Below are 24,454 nucleotides of genomic sequence, written 5' to 3'. Positions count from 1 at the left end.
TTTAAATCGCATTATTATTTTCTATAAATATCAGTAACAATATAATGCACGATACAGTAATTAAACGATCATCTACAATTCCACATTATTTGTCAAATGTAATAATTATTGTTTCTTTGTCGGTTCTCATTTCTTTCATAGGCTATAGAAAACCTTTATAATTCTTTACTTTAGCCTAAGAATCTATTTTAACTATTAATTGATACTTACGTATAAAAATATGATATAATTTTCAAAGATTTTAGCTACAGAAAATTTTTCAAAATTAATAATTGCATGTTATAACGCGGCTAAATTTCAATAAAAGTACTTTGATTAAAATACAATATAAATATTCATAGCAGATTTAATAAAAAATTTTTCTGGCCTAGCTTTTGAAGTATTACATAGTCACACATTGTTAATATTATTTCATTATGGTAATTATATATCTTCTAATTGTAAGTAAAAAGTATTAAGCGAAAAATATTTTAAGTAAAAGGTATTATAAAAGAAGCAATTAAAATAAATTAAGTTATTCTTCAACATAATGTTATTAAATTATTTAGATTATAGATCTCATTCTTTGATATATCATTATAGTAATATAAAACATGAATTATAGTCATTCATTTTACTTTGCATAAGGCATAATAAATATGTTACATGAAATGATATTTTGACGATTAATGGATAGAAATAAAATGATGTAATAATAAATTTGTACATATATGTGCGATAATCGTGAGTAATAATTGTAATATGTATAGCTACGAATTTTGAAATAATTTGCAATTGCTATCGCGTTTCAAAGCTATACCATTGCATAGTCAAACGCTTGAGCGGCAAGGATTGTTACACAAATATTTGATTATTTACTGATTAATCTCAATTATCTGTAATATAATATAAGCGCATATGAAAATCCCGTGCAACAATTATTTGTACTGTCGGATCGTTCCTCTACGCAATTAATAAGGTCAAATATGAAAAATCGGTCATCGATTAATATTGCAAAATTGTTATGGATAAATGTAACATTTTTATTTTTTAAGCAAAACAATATAAGCAATAAAAACGAAGCAATAAAAGATTTAATTATTCAACTGTCATGTTTAATTTGTCATTCAGGATTTTTTGTTTATTATTTATTTATAACAATCGCGAATGATTCAACATAAACCCTTCGACCAATGATCAGTTATGTGTTAAATATTATAAAGTTTATATATTAACAATATATTATTATTAATACATTAATAATTACATTATATTACTCGATAGAACTATTTTAATATTTATTTCTTACAGATAAATCATGCAACTGGTATGCAGTTAACATTAATAGTATTTAATAAAATTAATTTTGAGAGAATAGGTATAATTTCTCTGACAAAACAATCTTTTTTGAGTGGATCTATTTCAAGCTAAAATATCTAGGCATCAATTATTTCTCAGTTGTTTTTTTCCCCAGTTTTAAAGTGCAGATGTGTATATACATACATATATATATATATATATATATATATATATATATATATATATATATATATGTATATAGGATTAACTTTGAATATCTTTTGAACGGTTGAATTTATGAAAAAAATGATAAGAGATCTTTTTTGTAGAGCGGTAAATTTACTACAGAAAATTTATGTGGCGCAATGCTGTATTACTGTTTGTTAGATAGTTATAAAATTTTTTCTATCTTACTAAATAAAAAATAAAAAAATCGCGATGAGCGACCTGTTAATATTAATATTAAGGGCTAAAATTTTAACAGGTATCTTATTTTACCTTCCTGCAAGTATATATGCTATTCGTGAAATAAAAAAAAAAGTTGCTCCAAAATGACACACCCTAATATATATATATATATATATATATATATATATATATATATATATTATATATATATATAACGAAAGTATTACATTTACTCAAAACAAGATTCTGGCTTTTCAAAGACTTGTGTCAAGATATTTGAAAACTATTAGTAAGAAAATATTTTCTTTGTTATAAGAAAACTTACTTAAAAGAAATAAAATAAAATAAGTAAGTGCTTTCCTTGGCTGTAAAATGATTATTTTGCTCTGTGAAGTCACGCAACTCTGATCGCGCTTTTGATAGTATGCGCGACTGCTGTCGCGCGATTAGCGCTGCGCGACTGCAATCGCACGGCTTGTCCGTCAAAAATCGCGCCATTGACATTCTACCTTTAGACTACTACGAAAGAATACAAGTTTATTGCCACGGTCGTCGCCATTTTTCACCTCTTAAAGTTTTATTAGCTATTCTCGCACGAGATTAATAGAATCTCAATGTTATTATAAGGTACTGGAAGCAAATAAGGCCTACCTTAAATTATTTTAGTTGATTAATAAATTATAATAAAAAGGCCTTGTAGGAATTAAACTTTATTTTATTCTAAATAGAAAAACATACATAAAGAAATTTACAAAATAATGTAACAACTTACCTTTGGAAAACTTTAAAAAACGAACAATAATGGCAAGTACTAGATAAATTAAAACAAATAAAAAATATAATAAAACTTACGAATCATTATCGGGAGTTTTTGTAAAACGCAGCAGTTGTCGCTATCTCGCGTAACAATCGCGGCGCCATTGGCGATAAGGCGTATGTTCTTATTTATTTGACGACAACTGCTGCGTTTTACAAAAACTCCCGATAATGATTCGTAAGTTTTATTATATTTTTTATTTTACAATAACCTAAAATGTGATAGCGATTTATTTTTAGATTACATCACAACATGTTAGTTAAGCCAACCAAATGGTGCAATTGCCATTAAAATATTTGTAGTTGAAGTATCAAGAAATGGTTTGGTTGGAGCAACCAGGTATCGTCACTGCTGCAATATAGTCGCTCAACGATTGCTCTGTGGTTGCAGCAAACAGATAATTAGTTGTTCTATATTTTTATAATATTAAATCTGGTTGGCACAATCAGATTTATGTGTGAGCCAACTACACCGTTTTTTCCGTGTATTATTATAGATTTTGCTTTGATCGAGCATCAACAATTCTTTATTGCTAAATAATCTCATTTTAATCAAATTTTTTATTTTTAATAAAAATTTGAACGATTAAAAATTTAAGCTAATTTTTTTTCCAAATTTTTGTCAATGTTTACACAAATACAATTATTTGAATCCTGCAGAAGTTATTAGAGCGAGAAAACGCGCTTGAATAATTAGCGCTCGCGTTAACAAATTTCGACATTGCTACGAATCGTAGCACTTACGTTATAATCGATTCTGATCATTATAATCGATTTGATCCATTAATACAGAATATTAACGAATGCGCTTATAAGACTTGGAGATATTATAATACTCATCAAATTAAATTTAAAAAATCAATTTAAATTGAAAAATTATGACAGAAATTAAGAAAATTATTTTCAGTTTACCAAAATCACCGAAAATTACTCAATATTACCAATTATTATCATTAGGATACTTACGGGATAACAATAAGTTTAGTCATTTATTAATTTAGTCGTCAAGACTAAAATTACATTATTAATTTTAAAATCTCGTTTTAAAATATGTTAAGGAGTAACTAATTTGTAACGATTTTGACTTAAATTAATATTTATTTTCGCGGTGGTCACTCTCTGATAATTAAACGCATTCTCTGCTGTCACCGAGTTATACTTGTAAGTCATTTTTGCTCGCCTTTAACTGCATACTTTTTTACATTGCTCACTGACTATTGTTCTTCCAGCGATATGATTATTTCGGGTAAAATTTTCGAAAATGCCGATGTTTAAGTTTGTGACAAAGAATAATTACCAGATATCGCTTTTTATCTATAATGTTTTTCCTTGACTATTAATTTTATCTTGCGGACCAAATTATTGTTATACTGGATTGTTTGTTTGTTGTTTAGATTGCTTAATAAGGACCCGATTCGAGAGGTCGAAACGTAGCAACGTTTCAATTTATTTTGCCAATTGAAGTCGAAATCAATGAACTTTTCTTGTTTAATTATTGTTGGCGGAACAAACCATTTTATTTCTGTAATATTTATTTTCGTCGAGCATTTTCGTCTCTTGTCTGTATATTGTCGTGCTAGCCGCGTAATTCTGTTCAGCTCGACACGTTCGCGAAGCGTGACACGTGCGATCGCGGAAACGTCACCCTGATAACAGCCAACGATAAAAAACGATAAAAAAATTTTATCGTTTTTAATATGGTTAGTGAATCGTTTTTTTACGATACTCTATCAGAAATTTACGTTACAAAATACTTGAGATCTTATTATAAATGTCTTATCAGCTGCACATCAGTTTCTAGCGTTTTTAATATGATTAGTGAATCATTTATTTACGATACTCCATCAGAACTCAAAAAACTAACTTTAAAAATGCTAACTCCCGTAGCACCTCACGTTTCAAAAAAATTAATTTTAACCATTATATTTTATAGTTCTCGAAGAGTTCTACTTCCTGATAGGTTTTAGAAATAGTTCCGGTCATTAAGTATTTTTAAACAAATTTGTTATCTGATCGCGCGCGAGCACCTCAAGTTCCAAAAAAATTGATTTTTACCATGAAATTCTATAGTTCTCGAAAAGTTCTACAGTTCCTGATAGGTGTCAGCGACAGTTCCAGCCTTTAATTATTTTCAAATAAATTTTTAATTTGACCGCTGGCACCTCATCTAGGAGAAATACGGAGTACTGACAATTCCGATTGTTTTCTTCAGAGTTCTCGGCAGTTCTCACATAATTCCAAGCATTTAAATACGTTTTTACGAGAGTTCTAGCCATTTACTATTTTTAACAAATTTTTCAATTTAACCGCTGACACCTCATCTACGAGAAATACAGGGTGCTGAATATTCCGATTGTTTTTTTTCAGAGTTCTTGGCAGTTTTCACACAATTCCAAGCATTTAAATACGTTTTTACAAGAGTTCTAACCATTTACTATTTTTAAACAATTTTTTAATTTGACCGCTGACACCTCATCTACGAAAAATACGAATAAATTGTTTAAAAATAGTAAATAGCTGGAACTCTTGTCGAAACGTATTTAAATGCTTGGAACTACGTGAGAAAGAGGGAATTAGCGGAAATGTCTTTATTAAAAAATTTGATGACACCAGTAACTTACAAAAAGACACGAAGAATCTTAACGCTCTCTACGAACATATCATAAAAGAAACATAATTCCTTCTCCTTCTTCTCTGTTTCCCTCTCTACGCCTATAGCTCTTATTATTGACGACATTGGTTTGTTTATTGTTTGTCCGGTTTCGTCAGTTTAAATTTTACCACCGCACGGCTCTGACATGTCCTTCGACATAAACAACTAACGAAAATGCCGTTTAACATGTATATATTTTACTTCTGTTAATTTAACGTATACAAATATGTAAGTTTTTGATTTATATAATTATTTATGGACTTATACTCATTGTTGCGTGCTTCAATTTTTTATGTTTAGTTTTTAGATTTGGCGTAGTTTTGGCATTATGTCTGATTTACTAATATTTGTGAGTTTCTATACGCTTGAAAAGGACCGAAATCTGCGGTCAAAACGTAGCGTTTTTTTAAACAATAAAATTTGCCGGTTAGGTCAATCATAATACCTTGGCTAATTGTTAATTATTCACTGGCGATTCAAGTTCTCCGTATTTAAAATCTTATCATATGATAAATCTTTAAATATTGCATCAAATTTATCAAAGTCGAATCTAACGCTAGGAGAAATATAAGTGACCCCCAAAGTCAGATTCAAGCCCGATAGCAGCTTTATTAATAATATTTCACATCCATCAATATCCGGAATAGGAAGGGTATGATAACGTAAGGTTTTGCTAATGATAAATTGCCTAGCCTCCCGCTTTAACACAGGGCGCATCCGAACAAATGATGTCAAAACCAGAAAAATTCAATTTAGTATTAGGATGCATCCACGTTTTAGTAATTAGGGCAATATCAATATTGTTAGAGCATATCCTTAATGGAGAGGAGGAAGGAATCATTTTTAGTTAATAAGATCAGCTGCCTCAACAAACATCTGCAGTTTACTGAGTCCATCTGTGCAAGTGGCTAATTTCATATTGAGCTCTTGTATAGAATTGAGCATTAATTTTATATTTACAAGCTGGCTCAGCTTCTTAATTTCAAAAATCAAACCGTTAAAATATGCTATGTCGCCAGTGTGCGCAAAGTCGTTTAGATTGTTGTTTTGATCGTTAGAATTTTTCAAGGCCTCAGCATATGTTTTTGGAGGTGAATAATAAACATGTTTGTTTGTTGGAGCAGCCGATCTATCTGACAAAGGAAAGTCATACTCGGTAAAATTTAAATTTGAAGATTTATACTGTGTAGAAGGAATTTTGTTAGATTTAGCACGCAAGTTTTTATTTAGCTCATGCAAGTCATAAACCAGACCAGACGGGCGAGTTGCGGTTGTACGTTTTTCTAAAAAGAGTGAAAACAAGTGTCCATAGGCAAATGGCCCCAAAAATTTTTTTCGCATTCGAGTTTGGTCACAAAGTAGGTACCAAACGAAAGGTCTCGTCAAGCTGATTACAGATATGTCAGTCTCAGAGTGTACCTATTTACCGTTCCAGAGATATCCAGAGCATTTTCGATCGAATCGAGGAGGTAAAATGGAGTCGTTCCTCGGCGCACAGCCGGCACAGCATCGCAGCCTATAAACTTGAGATGAAAGTTTTCTCCAATACTTTGTTTTAATTTATTTGAAAACTCAGAATAATTATTTATTTTAGAAGCAAAATAGATTGAAGGTGGTTTTCTATTCGTCTTATATAGTCTTATATAGTTTTTGCTACCGATTCCGCGTCGCTGCTTTTCGCCTCGCAGGGGGTCTATACATTATGACTAGATGTATTTTAAATACGAGAAGCGCTTTCCATCATGCGCAGCCTAGCGCCATTGTCGCGAACAAATCGCCGATTGATTGATGCGGATTCGATTTATATCATTGATATATACGATAGAAAACGAATCGATTTGCTACCGTAAAGAAGATAATAAGTTGTATGTCAAAAAATGCTGATAAGAAACGATAAATCTATCGGTTCGATTAAGTCGTATAAATATCGACGAGATGTCTATCGTCTTAAATTCATAAAAACATATACAAAGTAGAAGGCTTTAAAACGATTCAATTTATATCATTGATATACACAGTATATATATCGATTATATATGTATCAATTTATATCGTTGATATACACAGTATAAATATCGATGAGATGTCTATCATTTTATTCTTATATATCCGTATTAACGCATATAAGGTAAAATTATTACCATAAATAACGATATATACTATATCGTGTTTATACGATTGATTCAAACGGGCAATAATTGTACATATAGAAAACGATTCATAACTATAAAATTTGTATAGTTATTTCCTCATTCGGATCTAAAACTATAGAAACCGATTTGATTCGATTAATGTTTTATCTGTCTTTTAAATATGGAACGATAGAACAGATAAGATACAATTAAAAATACAGATTTTTAATCGTTTTCTATTGCAGATGATTACCAGGACAGCCAATCAGGGGCATCGCGCCGCTCCTTCCCTGAGTGGAATTTCGGAGCAAACAACCAGAATACTCTGTGCCTGAGCGAATACGTGCAAACTCGAGAAATTATACTTGTTACAATCGACAAAAATCGAGCCGAACTTAAGAACGCGAATCAGATTGTGAAATTGTGAACGCAACGGATCACATACACGCGTTGACTGTCAACCATCGGCGAATCGTTGGCCTCTGCAGAACTCGGCCAGATGGACACTGGCGATCCGTTCTTCTCGCGCAAGTCCGATCAGTCGACTGTGTAACGAGTTCGGTAAAATAAACGGTACTACGGTGAATTTGGCAAAGACAATTTAAACAAACTTTGTGGTCGTCTTTATTTACCCTTCGAGTGTTCGCTCCTGTCTGTTATCCACAGATATCCTCGTGTTCTTCGCTTTCCATCTATTGCTACGCTCTGCCATTTCTTGCTCCCGCCTGTTATCCCTCTCGCTTTCTCTGAGCGATTCCGGCACTCCGTTCGGCGTAAAAATCAACATCCGCGCGCGAATAAAATATTTGAATAATGCACCTCGGCATATTATGATTGAACAACTCGCTACTTATTTCCTTCGTTTCTAATAATGTTCGCGTTTTATTGATAGCATTGAATATATTATAAGTGCGAGGTCCGAATATTGTACGCATTTTAACACGGTGTGTATGAACAACCTTCCTCTATATATGTGAATTTCTTTTTCTTTTTATCGAGTCAAGGCGAGACGAAATTCCGATGACTCCTTTTTTCCTTCCGCCGACAACACTATCGTAACACATTTCCACGTGTAAAAAAAAACGTCTCATATCTTAAGCCCCTTACACAATAGGTGATAGCGATAGCGATAGTGACAGTAACAAGATTGCCGACACTTTAATGCTACAGTATAATTCAGGAATACAAACTATCTTTCTTATCATAAATACGTTAATAACGCTTGTTCTGTAAATATATTGCCATTATTATCACTGTTTCTGTGGAAATTTTAACTAATTAATATAAAATTAATCCAATTGATTTTTAATTTTTAACGAGATCGATAATTGATTACGCATAATGCAAACTGTTTTAATAATGTTACGTGCAAACAAAATTTAACTCAGTCTTAAAATAACCAAAAATGTTAAAAGAAAGATATCAATATTGATTAATTATCTGATTTCTGATGGGAGATGGTGCTCAGGCCGCGGTACGCAGGGCATAGAATTACACCTATAGTGATAAGACCTTCCTCCTCCTTTAAGACACTAAGCCAAAGAAGTGGTGAGAAGCTCGCGCGGGGAGGTTCTCGCCACTTGAGTATAAATAGGCTCGAAAAATCATAGTTATAAGTTGAGTTATTTTCCTGTGCTCATAAGCTAATCTACCGACAGTCTAATATATACACTAATATACTTTAACTACAACAAATCTTTAAAACAAGATCTTAACTACAATTGTATACAAGAATTAAAATCATATCAATAAACCAGATTTTAAACAACAGTTGTAAATGTATTCTCCCTGAATAAAGGTAATTTTAATTTTAATTCTCAAAACTAATTTTACTGTAATTATCCCATTATCTCACAGCGATAATTGAAAGAAAAATTACTCTAAAGATTATTATAACTATTAAATTACCTACTGGAATAATTAAGGATAGCTATTCAGTTACACTGAATAAAGATAGAGTTATCAATTTTAACTAATTATTAGCAGTTGCTTCAAGATCATTATAATCGTTTATTAAGACGAACATCTCTTTTTGATTTGAGAGAGAACTAATTTTGCGACTATGTGATTTGTCCACCAAAAAGCTGCCCTTTCTTTTTTTACATTTCTCTCTATAGTAACATCCTAAAAACTGATAACCAGTCTTACATAATATATAGTAACTTATGCAACTAACTATGTATTATTTTCAGACACAAATATTTAGTACAATTAATATATTGAGCATTTCAATAAGAAAACAATTTATCGCTAAAATAAATTAACGTCCACGGAAAAAAAGATATAGTGCACACAACCAAAAAAATTTAGTAAGCAATTGTTCGAGATCGCGAATGCTCGAGATCACGAATGCTCTTGAATATTCTTATTCTTATTTAGATGACTGTGGGTCGATATCACAATCTCTGATTAACGTGATTCTCCGATTAAACTCACTCTGCGTCTCATCTTTCTAACTGTCTCTCTAGAAAGAGACGAAGAGTGAGTTTAATCGGAGGATCACGTTAATCGGAGACTGTGATATCGGCCCTATGTCATGAGTCACAGCGGTAGTGTAACACGATATTTATTCAGCGGATCGCCCCTTGTTTGCTTCGTGTTTACATCATTATAAGAATTATTCTCCGTACGATGCCGAGTCACTCTCCGGCACGGTCTTTTCGACGATTGATACTCTAATTTCAAAGACAATGATCATATGCACCTTAGGTATTTCAGTTAGAGAAGCTTCTATTCCATGATATTTTGACCTTAGCTAAGCATTCGTCATCCCTGGCGCGTTCTTTGTCTCGTGTGGGTATAAAAACCCATAGAACTTATGGCGCGCCGCCATTCGTCAACAGTGTGTCAGTAGGTTAAGATCTGTCATCGATCGATATTGTGATAAATCAATTCTCATTCACGCGCGGGTTATCCAACACTACAAGCGAAAAAGTGTTGATAGAGAATTAAAAACGCCCGCGTTTCCGAGTTCACTTAAATTCAAATACATTTATAAATTATGTCACTCTTTAATTTCGGCTTTATTTTTGGTTGTTAAATAAACTGTTGTGTTACTGCAAGCTTCCGGTGTTAGTGGTCTCTCACGCACTATCCCTCCTCACTCATACGCGCGCGAACAGCAACCTAGCTGCATCATCCTAATTATTTTTGAGCGGTAATTATGTGTACGGTTGATATGACTTATTTAATTTAATTTACTAGTTGACACAATCAGATTTGTGTGTGACAACACCATACTGTTTTTTCCGTATGCGTATCAATATTTCTTTACACACTTCTTATCACAAATCTTATCACAAAATGCAAACTTTTGTTTTGCAAAATATAAAAAATTCATATGAAATAATCAATTAATCTCTATAAAACTATCAACTTCAAAAAACAAGATTTCACATTCGAAAGTATTAATATGTGTTTATAAATTTAATAATAAATACGTGCTTATTAATTTTTATTCTAAATTAAATTTTAGATCTTTGCTAACATTTGAAGCAAGAAGTTACAATTTCTACGAACATTTGAAAATGGGTACTTTGCAGCAGCAATCGATCTTAAGAGGTCAGCAGACAGGAAGAAATCAGGAAAAAGATTTAGTGCATGAATTATTCAGTCGTGCAGCAAAAGTCCATCCAAATCAAACCGCGTTATATTACGAAGGTAAGGGGTTTTGCTTCTCGATATAAAATATAATAGAAGTCACATCGAGAAAGTGGTCTAGAATATGATTTTTGACAATTTAAATAACCAGTTGTATTAAAAATATAATGCCTACGAGATAATGTGGACATTGTATGGAAAAAAAATCTATATCTTAACATTGTTGGAAACTCGATACAGATGACGCCGGCCAGGAATACGTGCTGTCTTTTAAAGAATTGGATAACATCACCAATCAGTTGGCACGAGCTTTACAAAAGTACGAAAAGACTGAAACAACTTCTCAGTCATTAATAGCTGTCTGCATGAACCCGTCGCATCGGTTTCCAACTGTATTACTTGGTGTACTAAAAGCAGGAATGGTTTATCTACCTTTGGACGCGGAATTTCCGATGTCTAGAGTGAAACACATTCTCGAAGAAACGCAACCATTAATAATGGTGGTCGAGGAAGGAGGTAAATGTCCTCTTTTACATCGTACAAGTGTTCCAAAATAAATATCATAACAAATTTAATTTATCGTTATTCGATTTCTACATTTAATTTTATGTAATTTTTAATTTTATTTTTAGTTATTTTACCTATTTAGTTATTTACATATCTCTTATTCAAGTTTTATCTATTATGTAGTTTCCTGGTTTTATCTAGAAGATTAGAAGAATCAATTAAATAAAATGTGTCAATGTTTTACAATATTAATGTTTATTAATTTCTAAAGATCAAACTTTAATAATATTTTTAATCCTAAATTATTAATCTTAGAATTCTATAATAGTTAATCCTTAATAAGTGATTTGTCGTAAGTTATAATATCCATAATGTGAATATAGAAAAGATAATATGTTGCTCTCATCTAATTCATGCGAAGCTAAAATATCTTTAAATATATAGGATTTGAAAATACCACAATTTTTAGTTTTATTCCTTTAATGAAAATATGAAATATTCAGAAATAATCAAGTTATATTATTTTCACTTTATTTAGTGTTAATGTAATAATTCCACATCATTGACTTTAATTATTTTATATTGACTTCAATTTGTACGAGATTTACCAAAATTTCATACAAAATCTCATAATCTCATTATTTAAAGATATTTTAACTTTGTAATAAATTAACATGACTACCATCAATCAAAACCAAACGTCTATTAAGCTGGCACAGCCATTTCGGCACGATCGAATGACCTAAATAAAAATTAATTGCAATTTTTTGCTAATTAATTGTTCTATTTCCGATTTTTTTGCTCGAGCCAATGTGCTAAAAACTATGACTGTGCTAACTCTAGTCTTAAAAGCTAGCACAGCCATTGTTTTTAGCAAATCGACTGAAGCAAAAAAATCGAAAATATGGCAATTAATTAGCAAAAAAATACCGGGTGTAGTTCTGAATAATCCCTGCTCTCGATCGACCTAAAGTTTTACACATAAGTTGTTTTCGATGTAAAGAATAAAATCTGCATGGTCCCAACTTCGGAAAATAAAAAAAAATTTTGTATGATAGCACTTATTGACTAAAATTCTACGTGATATATTTGTTACTATAAAAGTGATAAATTCGATAATTATATGTATATACCGGTTTTTCTGCATAATTTTCAAAATACGGTGGTAAATGTGATAAATTATAACAAATTTATCAATTTTACCGGTAATTGTAACTAAAACTTTTTGGTTAAAGTAATAACTCTTTCATTAATTTTGTTCTGGGTAGGAAAAAGTGAATCTTTGTATTCACGCATATACTTTTCCATTCACACAACAATTGGATTGGGTAAGGTTAGTTTTTTTAAAGGTGGAGCTCCCCGCAAAGGGGGGAGGGAACCTACTACCTCCACGCATACACTTTCCACGTGAGACGAGTTGCCACATGGGGTTTCATCATATAGAATCAATTTTATTAGTCGATAAGGACTTACAAATTTTTTTTTTAATTTCCCGAGTTGGGACATGCGTACTTTATTCCTCACATCGAAAACAACTTATGTGTAAAATTTTAGGTCAATCGGGAGCAGAGGTCATTCTATAACTATATCCAAAATAGCAATTAATTTTTTATAAATTGCATTTAATTGTGCTAATGAAAACGATGAAAACGATGCTATCAAACTTACGCGTTCGCCACTAATGAGCGTACAATATGTGATAAAGCAGATAAAGGATTTAATAATTGTGAGATATCTACGTAATAATTCTTTCTTACCACACTTATGTGATTTCTCGCGCAGTCTTCGTGTATATATAGATCTATATATTATGATGATTAGTTTTTACCCAGAGAATTAACAGCATTACTTTGAAAGCGAATGGTGGATTGTTTCAAAACAATTTGCAGAACGCGGATAGATTTTATTATTCCTTCAGTTGTATAAATATGCGCAAAAGAACCTTGAGATTTTTTATTTTTTCAGCTATAAATATGTGCGAAAAAACCTTCATTTTGATTGGACATAATTAAAAATAATAGATAATTGATATTTCCTCCGCTTCTGTTTATTCCTTCAATATGAACAATTAACTAAAAATACGATTCTGCTTTTAGCGGATTTATCAGTTTATGAGGGAGCTTTAGTCATGACGTATGAACAACTTTTGGAGAAAGCTAAACAGGAACAAGAAGATGCATTACAGACTAAAGAGAGCTTGAATCAACTCGCTATGGTTCTTCATACTTCCGGAAGTATAGGAATTTCCAAAGGTAATAATACTACATTTTATTATATAGACACTAATTATATGATACAACGTAAAAGATACAATTTAACGCGTATGCATACTCGTTTTTATTCATTATAAATTGACGTTATTTGTTACTAAATGTCGTAACAGCGAATTTTTACAATATCATGTTCATATATACGTGGCAAATAAGAACTGTGTTTCTGTAAAAGAATGTTAATCCTACTTTAAATTATAGAAAAATATAAAACATGAGTAGCAAATTGTGAATTTATAGTTTGTAAAAGAGCAAGAATTTGAAAGAACATAATTACTTGTATTACACACATTTATCTTCTTAAAGGTGTGCTTATACCGCATGCTACTCTATTGAATCGTCTACAATGGCAATGGAGGGAACTTCCATACGCTGATGATGAAAAACGATGTGTTTTTAAAACTTCCCTTACTTTCTGCGATAGTGTTCCCGAAATTTGGGGACCTCTTTTACAAAACCGTACCCTAGTAATTGTCCCGAAAAGCGTGACTAGAGATCCGGAAAAGTTAGTACTGCTTTTAGAAAAACATCAGGTAAAAACTCACTAATTAATCGTGCATAATTATAACATTACAAGAATATTTTAGGAGTAAAAAAAGCTTAGATAATTTATGAAAGAGATTATTATAAGTAAAAAATAATTATAGATATTATTTTAGGTAAATAATTATGGTAATTAAAAGTTTTAATATTATTGTATAATAAACCTATGTAACTTGTATTGTAAACGAACTCAATAAGTACATTTTGCAAATGTATTATGGAAACTAGTATTATAAAAATTAAATCAATTTGTCATTTAATTTTGAATTATGTTAAAAATTACTTAATACGTTGTATTTATGAGTTTATTATAAATATGATTAAAATTTTCTGATTTTCTTATGTTCAACACATTGCATAAAATATATGGAATTTATATTTCTTATATATCATTTTTTATTGCATATATTTATAAATATATTTTACTAGTGTATTATTAAACATTTCTACATTTCTTAGAGAAAGCATATTGTGCAATGTATACAAAACTATAGTTTTTGACAAGTTGAGTTACCACATATCTTTATGAAACTAGATTTACTATTTTTGTTTCTTTTAAATAATTAATAATGGTATAAAAGATATATTTAGTGGCTATAATTTGAACATGATGCAATTAGTAAAAAAATTTACAACAATTCGAAAATGAACAGAATAAATACTGATCGAAAAGTTTTCGATAAAGCTAATTTAAAATTTCACGAAATGTTCTGCCATCTGTTGTCTAATGTAATGTGTAAATCACACGAATCATGTACATGATATAACTTAATTTATGACAAAAAAATTATCTATGTTTCAGATACAACGCTTAATTCTTGTGCCATCGTTATTGCGTTCATTGCTCATGTATCTAAACTTGCGAGTGAGTATGTAAAGTTATATTCCACATGTAATTTATCGCAATAATAAGCGAACCTATTATTATTACGTAAAATTGTCGGGAATTTTAAACGTGACTTTACGCAACATTATACGAAAGGTTAAGAACAACGTGCTTTCCTGACCATTAAAATGAGTAACTTTCAATATCTCATAAGAATGATAATAATTCACTATATATTGATGATAAGGCATAAGACGTGTGGACGTTTTTCCTTTAACACTCGCAAAAATCTTAAGCAACCTTTCACTATTCAGCATTTCAACATTAGTTTGGAAACGTTATAGACACGCTTTATTCGTCACGCTTAAGCAAATTACAAAACGCACATGCGAATATATATTGAATAAATAAAAATCAACGCATTCACAATTCAGTGATTTCCAGATCGGCGTGTCTCAATTAAGAAGTTTTTCCACAAATCAGTATAAGTTGCGCTTGTAAATTACCCAACACCGATTACGAGCATTCGATTAAATGTTTAATTAGCGAAAATCATGCTCTCGAGGTATCTGTGTTAATATGGTATCTGTTAATAAGGATAATTAAAGGATAATTAGAATTCATGTTTGTTATCCTAAGCGGCTTAGAAAATTCTTACATTATCGTTATCTTTACAATGTTATCGCAAATCAAGACACCTGAGACACGGTTACGATTTACACGATATGAATGTACAACGCTTTGCAATACACCTTGGATTTAATATACGGTCTGTCGTTGCTTTGCACAGGATAATGACAACGTTCTCGATCGCTTGAAACTCTGGGTCTGCTCCGGAGAAACTTTGTCGGTCGCATTGGCCAATCAATTTTTTACCACGTTTCACAACAAGGACAAGATATTAGCTAATTTCTACGGTAGCACGGAAGTCATGGGTGACGTTACATATTACCTATTAAACAAACGGGAACAATTACAAGGGATGGAGAAAGTGCCAATCGGTAAAACTAATAAAATAAAGTTGAAAAAATAAAATAATGTTATGACAGTAATAAAATAATTAATATAACAAAGCATAACAACATTTAGTAATTAATTCTAAGCTAATAACCAAAAGTCTATTTCAGTGGATTATTGTTACTAATAAATAATAAACGCTAAACAACATTTACATGGATCGCTTTGCAGGAAAGCCGATCGACAACTGCATAATTTATCTCGCAAACAAGAACTTGCGACTGATCCCCGAGGGAGAAGTCGGAGAGCTGATCGTGGCTGGAAAAAATCTTGCCGCGGGTTATATATGTGAACAAGACACAGATAAATTTTTGAACAATCCTTATGTCATTGATCCAGGTGAGAAAATAAAATAATACAACAAGAATATCGAATTCTACGTCTTTCGAACTTGAAGAATTCACTGCGACATACAAATTCTCCTATTCGTAATCTTGGTTTCCCTTACAAGCGAAACGTCGCGTTTTCTTTAGTGGAAAAAATTACGACTTTGTTACGCATTTAAAAATGTACTGATGTCTGCAGAATATCCAAAAATCTTCCGTACGGGTGATTACGCCAAAATTGTCAAAGAGACGTTAATTTACGAAGGACGATCTGCGGATTCGCAGATCAAAATTAGAGGTCACCGTGTCGATTTCACGGAAGTCGAAAAGGTGGTCGCCAGGATACCCAATATTGATAAAGTTGTGGTTCTCTGTCACAAACCCGGCAAACTGTCACAGGTAAATATTTCACTACATATGTGTGCAAAATAAAACGTAAATATGTTGAAAAACATTCACAAAAAGTAATTCTTTTAAAATCTTCCCTAAATATCTTATAGAGCTAAATAAGCATACATATCTATTTTTTTAATCGCTTTAAATACAAAACCAACCTTTAATATTTTTGGTTGTGCTCATCATTTTCATGTTAACCCTTACTTGCCACACTTCTGTAGAATCACGTACTTGCCACATTGGGATGGAATCTACCCCAGCGACAAAAATTGTTACAACAAATAAGCTATTCAATATTTTAACTTGCCAAATTTTTTAGAACTTCTTAAGAGCTTACTTTTAAAAGTTATGTAGGTTATATAGCCAAAAATTAAAATTATGGATAATAAAAAAATTAAAATAGCAAAAGAAAATGAAAAAATGACTGTTTTTACAAAAAAATTCATTATTTTTTTATTTTTTTTATAAAAATGGCTAAAAATTTAGGTGAGTCTTCTACTGATGTAGTACTACAAGAAAAAAAATAGTAGTTTAGTGGCCCTTTAAAAAAAGGTATTTATTTTGAGAAATAAAGGAAGGAATTTTGTGAAAAAAATGAACTTTGTGTTATCATCAAAATATGCTATAATATTTATTGTTTAAATCGAACTTTCATAAGATTTTTATTTGAACATAAGTAAAACATGTTATGAACAATAAAAAACAAGCATTACAATCAATTTTAGTTCCTTTTTGCTTCCTCATAGAGGAAGTCGTCCAAAGTGTAGTGGGATCACCTGCACCCCAATGTAGCAAGTAAGGCTGAATTCGTGAAATTTTAGTGAATTTTTTTGCACTGTATTTTGACATCCGAGTGAAGAATAAGGTTGGTATATCGATGTACCAACCTTAGACAGACTAACGATCCCGGCGTAATGCTGCTGGCTTGAGAGGATAGTAGCATGCTCGAACTATTGACAGATGTCACTATAGACCCGCTCCCCGTAGGTTTCGGTACTTAAAATTAAGGGAATATGGTCTTGGGGTTGATTTGATCTCAGTGTGGCAAGTAAGGGTTAAGAAAAAATTGAAGTAATTTATCAATTGAATATCGATGCTTCATAAATCTAATTGCTTCCACCGAACAAACTATTCTACTATACAGTTTCATGAAATTTAAAAACGTTTTATCGGCAACGTTTTATTGTTCATACATTCTAAAAGCATTGTCTCTAAATTACTATAATATTATACTAAAGCTACTAAAAGCACGAATATTTAAAAAAAATTAAAAAATGTGTAAATCGATTTTCTAACGTTAAATTAATTTATACAGGTATATTTTATATTTTCAGGCATTAATAGCGTTCGTTACCGTTACGCATTCGTTCCAATGCACGACCCTATCCATCTCGGAGATAGAAAATCTTCTTCAAAAGACATTACCGCCATATATGTTACCACAAATTTTTATTGTTGATCACATACCTCTTCTAACAAATGGGAAAACGAATCGACAGGAATTGCTAAGAAGATACGAATCATCTTGCTCTAATGACGGTATGTCAAACCAATGATGACTTTATATCGTTCTGTCAAGTAAAATGATACGTACGTCGTAATATCTCTTTGAAATATTAAATAACGTAGATATTGAAATATTAATTATTTTGCTTAGTTATACTTTAATTACATGTAACTGTCTTATATGTAAACGTTTACGTATAAATATACATGTTTATAAGAAGACATCAGATTTTTTATTTGCTCTTGTCCACCAATCTGCATATAAAAAAATTTGATGTCTATTTATAAGCTACAAGACTATGTGAAACTATGTGAAACGAGTGACTAATCTATAATTAAGAAAACCGATTTATAAATATGTATTTCTTTCCTTTTATTTCAATTTTAACATACATAGTTTCATACATATTACATAGTTTTATACATGATACCACATAAGATCAGGGTAGTCTTTCCAATCTTGTCTACGATATAAGTAAATTAAATAAAAAATGTAAGATCGAAAGGAATTCATTTTCTTTCATATCTGTTTCTTATTGAGTAATCAATTTGACAATTTCTTATTGAGTTGTTATTAAATTATGTGTATTATTTTAACAACAATTGCTCTTGCACTAAAATTGAAAAAAGTCTTTTATTAAAAAGAAAGAAAGAAAATTTCAAATTAAGTTCAGTTTTCAAATTGTATTTACTTTTTCAAAAATTAATAATCCAAATGTAAATAAGAATAAATTATGATCCAATTTCTTTTAATTATCAATAAATTAAAAAAAGACTAATTTATATTTTAACTCAAAAGATCTATGTTTTACTGACTAAAATAAAAAATTTTGTTTTATAGAAGACCACATTGCTATGAATTGCGATTACAGCGGAGTGCCAAGTCAAGATCTTGCAAAAGCCCGTATCCTTTTTCCGACTATCGCATCCATAACCGGACGTAGTAGTCGCACACCGGTAATGTTAAACGCGAATTTCTACGAAATTGGTGGAAATTCCTTGAATTCCATTTACACCGTGACCAAGTTAAGAGATCAAGGTTATCAGATCGGTATCACGGATTTTATCACAGCGAAAAATTTAGCCGAAGTATTAGACCGGATGAAGTTCATAGTATCCGACGAGGAACCTTTGAAAGAAGCCATTGACCAGAAATCGTACGTCTTTGAATCATTAAACGACTGCCATAAGGAGGACGTAATCGAGTAAGTATGTTGTGCATAATTAAATATACGTGCCAAAGTAAGGATGAACATTTATTTAAATTTGCAGAATAATCATGAAAGGCTTTTGTTTAAAACCCGAATTGGAGCAGTACTTAATGCTGGACATAACGAGAGCCGATTGTCTAGAATTTGTGGAGGCTGTGTGGGTTTTTCTTGTAGAGAAGAACTTCAGTTTCGTAATAAAATCGGTGCAAAGTGGCAAAACAATCGGAGTTACTTTCAACTTTGATCTTTGGGATAAACCTGAACTGATACTGAAATCTGAGTTAATGATTGTTTTTGATTTCATCGAATATCTGGAGGGACCGATCAGAGATTACAAATTACCAAAGGGTAAAGGCAAGATTATTCATAGTTTCATCATGGGGACGAGCAGCGATTTAAATCCCACGGAAAATGTACTTGTAATAAGACAAATGGAAGAATACTGTTTGCAACTTACCAAACAAAAAAAATACATCGGAATTTTCGCCACAAACACTAATCCACTCACCCAGGTAAACGATAAACCTAATTTTTTAATAACTTAGCTAATAATACAGAAACTTATTACACAAATACATGATTTTGCAAAATTCTTGACTTATATTTTTTAAACTTTATGTTCAGCAACTTGCTATGGACGTATACGGGTATGAAACAATGCTGGTATACCAAATGAACAGATACGAGACAATCGATGGAAATAAACCTTTCGACAAACTTCCTAATAACCAAGTGGCCATTTGCTCATTAAAGATGATCAACTAGAATGATTTTGTAAATATATCTAGCGTAATAACAGTAAAAAGTGTAAAAAAAAGTATTACTACCGAATAGTAAGCATTAACTGCGATCTTTCATCGATGCATATGTGATCATTAATAATCAATTACGACAAACCTATTTTTCACATCGCATTATTATTCTCTATAAATATCAGTGACAATGTAATGCACGATACAGTAATTAAACGATCATCTATACAATTCTACATTATACTTCTACATTTGTGTAATAATTATTGTTTTTTGTCGGTTTTCATTTCTTTCATAGGTTAGAAAACCTTCATAATTCTTTACTTCAGCCTGAGAATCTTTTTAACTATTAATTGATATTTACGTATAAAAATATGATATAATTTTCGAAGATTTTAGCTACAGAAAATTTTTCAAAATTAATAATTGCATGTTATAATACGGCTAAATTTCAATAAAAGTATTTTGATTAAAATACAATATAAATATTCATAGCAGATTTATTAAACTTTTTTCTGGCCTGACTTTTGACAAATTACATAATCACATATATTGTTAATATATTATTTCATTATAATAAATTATATATTTTCTAAGTAAAGAATATTAAGCGAAAAGTATTTTAAGTAAAAGGTATTATAAAAGTAGCAATTACATAAATATGTTACATGAAATGATATTTTGACGATTAATGGATAGAAATAAAATGATGTAATAATAAATTTGTACATATATGTGCGATAATCGTGAGTAACAATTGTAATATGTATAGCTACGAATGTTGAAATAATTTGCAATTGCTATCGCGTTTCAGAGCTACCATTGCATAGTCAAACGCTTGAACGGCAAAGATTGTTACACAAAATTTTGATTATTTATTGATTAATCTCATTTATCGTGATATAATATAAACGCATATAAAAATCCCGTGTAACAATTATTTGTACAAATTTGTCGGATCGTTTCTAGGCAGTTAATAAGATCAAATATGAAAAATCGGTCATCGATTAATATTGTAAAATTGTTATGGATAAATGTAACATTTTTATTTTTTAAGCGAAACAATATAAGCAATAAAAGATTTAATTATTCAACTGTCATGTTTAATTTGTCATTCGGGATTTTCTGTTTATTATTTATTTATAAACCCAAATAAATCATGCAACTGGTATGCAGTTAACTTTAGTATTTATACAATTAATTTTGAAAGAACAGGTATAATTTCTCTGAAAGAACAATCTTTTTTGAGTGGATCTATATTTCAAGCTAAAATATATGTAAGCATCAATTATTTCTCAGTTGTTTTTATTCTAATTTTAAAGTACAGATGTGTATACATATATATACATATATTATATATGTAGGTCCGGAAGTATGTTCCGAGACTTTTATTTTTTTACATCGGTATATTCCAGGACATTTGGCAGTTTCCAGGACTGTCCTGGAAAAAATTCATGTCCTACGGCACGTTTCGGGACAATTTTTTGAATCTGATTACATATATATGCGTTATATTCCAGGACTGTACATTTCAAAAAACGTAAACAGTCCCGGAACATACCTCTAGACCTACATATATATATGTACATATATATATATGTATGTATATGTATATAGAATATAGATTCTACTACTGCTGAGTGAGTAAGTAAGTGAATGAGTGAGTGAGTGGATAAGTGAGAGAGAGAGTTTATTAATAATACCAAAATTTAGTAAAAGTTGAAACTTTGAGGCTCAGTATCTTGATTTTTTATACCGGGAGAAGTACTGAAATTTATACCACGCATAAAGCACACCTAAATTAACGTATATTCACAGTTTCAAGAAAATCTATAGAAAATCGATTTTCTCTAGTATAAGGACCGGAGAACGACCTTAAGGAAATATTTTCTTACATGTATGTACAAAACACTATATCTTGATTCTCATAATTATCTCAGGTAAAACAGTTCGCCCTGGTTCTCTTTGCAAAGGATTTTAATCTACAAAAGTATGAAGTGCTTTCACGAGTTCTCAGCAAGATATATTGCACAACTGGGAAACCTACGGAGATCTTGCAGTTATACCTATCTGTATTTACAAAGGGATCGTGTTCAACGCAGGCGAATGGAACGTTTGTCTCGGATGATTTCAATACTTAATCGTTTCGCAGCTAGTACCAATGTCAAAGAACTGATTAAAACATTCGAATTAGAAACAATATTGATATATACCGCCCTCTTATTGAAAAAGAAGATTATAGCACAGGAAAGTCATTGACAACCTCTTTCCCTGGATTGACTTGATCAACGATGAGTTAATCGAATTAAAGGTACGTATTTTATGAAAAAATATATCTTTGATAGTATAAGAAGTGCTAAATAAGATGTAATTTCTTTATTCAAGATGAACTGTAGAAAGAATACATTATTATTACGGATATTATTATTATTACTGTTGCGTTGTTCTTAATTTTATTGCTATATTCATTATCCATTGTTATAAAAATATTCGCACTATGTGGCAGGCTGCAGTAATAGCTCGATATCATCAAGAATAGATCTATATGACCTACTTGAATTACTGTAGCACCGCATGCCAAAAGTAATAAGGAGAAGAAAATAGTTTACTTTGTCCGTTTTCATATCCACGAGGCATCTCGACCATTGCAATCTTATAACTAAATTATGTTTTCTAATAATCTATTTACTTTATACACCAAGAACATGTCTTAATACATTTGTAAATAATCTTACTATACAAAAATATTATTTAAATTTTTTTTGTAAAATATTAGACAGTTCACAATTTATATCAACCTACCGATCGTAAAATTTCTTACAAATTCCGTAATGAATTTCCACATTACTACATACAATAAAATAATTATACGATAATAAATTTATTAAATGAGTTCTTTTTAAAAAAAGAATACATTAACCATTATGATTCATCATTGCTTTAACTCTTGCAAAATCTATATCTAAGATATGCATTACCACGTAATATATTAAAAATATTAAATAATCAATTCAGTGGTCTGAAAGTCTAAACATATTATATACAATACAATTAAACATTTGACTGGGAGAATACTTAGTTCATGATTATAATTATATCAAAAGAGACTAATCTCTGATAATGATGGATATCAAAAAGCAATCTAACGGAATTAACTCTAACAATAACATTGTACTATTGACGAAGTCTATTTTGACATTCTGAAGGAGCTTTCTACCATTCGATAGTTATAAACAATAAGTGTTTCAAGTCTGACAAATTGAGTTGGCGCGCAGTCAAGGTTGGAAGATATGTAAAATCGAAACAAAAATAAAACTTTTGCGCATTATTTATCGCGCCTGGTTCTTATATAGTTAGCCCGTTTTCTATATTCGTGCGAATAAATGTGTTCTTGTGTAAGAAACATTCCTCTCTGTCTATAACATATCTTTGCACAGATTGGACGGTTAAAGTCGAGTGTCAATGGCGCGATTTTTTACGCTCAAGCCGCGCGATTGCAGGCGCGCGTCTTTGATTATGGTCTGCTTTGCATGTAAATATAATGGAACTATTGTCAATCTCGCGTTTTTAGTCGCACGACTCTAACAATTGTGACGACGCGATTCAGAATCGCGCGATTCAACTGCTCCTGGAGCAGTCTAGCCGCGCGGCTCAGTTCACTCAATTGTATTTGAAGCAGTTTAGTCGCTAATATTTTGGCAAGTTCTACTTTTTAATTAAATTAACGTTCCACAACATGAATGATTTTATGCTGAATTGGTAAACAACTATAAATGCGGTTATATGATCCACAGGATAAAAATTATAAAATTTTTTAAAATCTTTCTGTCTCTCTTGCAATAAGCAAATCATTTGGAGCATTCTTATAGCTTTCATAAAATAATAATAATGTAATTTCTTCCTTTTCTTCTTCTTTAATAGCATGAAGAATCATTAAAGTTTTTTTCTCCATGTTTCATAGAAGACGGCACACAAAAAAATAATCATTCTGCAGCCAAGAAAAGCACTTTACTTATTTTATTTTATTTCTTTTAAATAAGTTTTTTTTTAACCAAGAATATTTTCTTAGTAATAATTTTCAAATATCTTGACACAAGTCAAGAATATTGTTTTGAGTAAATGTAATGCTTATAACGACTTTATGGTAGGTTTGTGGATCAAGTATTTGATTAGGTGTATCATAAAGTCGTTGTAAGTATTACATTTACTTAAA

General features: G+C 30.8%; 1 protein-coding gene and 1 long non-coding RNA gene across 2 annotated transcripts in view; one reads left to right on the top strand and one right to left on the bottom strand.

The window, feature by feature from the left end:
* Positions 1-21,335, top strand: part of LOC139812599 (beta-alanyl-bioamine nonribosomal peptide synthetase ebony-like) — a 32,784-nt gene extending 11,449 nt beyond the window's left edge. Inside the window, exons 2-13 of the mRNA XM_071777554.1 lie at positions 10,763-10,947; positions 11,128-11,403; positions 13,491-13,646; positions 13,971-14,197; positions 15,010-15,072; positions 15,824-16,034; positions 16,222-16,389; positions 16,576-16,775; positions 18,107-18,311; positions 19,120-19,483; positions 19,551-20,001; positions 20,114-21,335. Coding sequence (XP_071633655.1) covers positions 10,815-10,947; positions 11,128-11,403; positions 13,491-13,646; positions 13,971-14,197; positions 15,010-15,072; positions 15,824-16,034; positions 16,222-16,389; positions 16,576-16,775; positions 18,107-18,311; positions 19,120-19,483; positions 19,551-20,001; positions 20,114-20,254 — 2,595 coding nt within the window. The 5' untranslated portion in view covers positions 10,763-10,814 and the 3' untranslated portion in view covers positions 20,255-21,335. The remainder of the gene's footprint in view (positions 1-10,762; positions 10,948-11,127; positions 11,404-13,490; positions 13,647-13,970; positions 14,198-15,009; positions 15,073-15,823; positions 16,035-16,221; positions 16,390-16,575; positions 16,776-18,106; positions 18,312-19,119; positions 19,484-19,550; positions 20,002-20,113) is intronic.
* LOC139813851 (uncharacterized) overlaps positions 1-24,454 on the bottom strand; it is a 77,695-nt gene that overhangs the window by 25,323 nt on the left and 27,918 nt on the right. The window lies entirely within an intron of this gene.

The sequence above is a fragment of the Temnothorax longispinosus genome, chromosome 5, assembly GCF_030848805.1.
Source record: "Temnothorax longispinosus isolate EJ_2023e chromosome 5, Tlon_JGU_v1, whole genome shotgun sequence".
NCBI lineage: Eukaryota > Metazoa > Arthropoda > Insecta > Hymenoptera > Formicidae > Temnothorax > Temnothorax longispinosus.
This window is presented reverse-complemented; position numbering and strand designations above follow the sequence as displayed.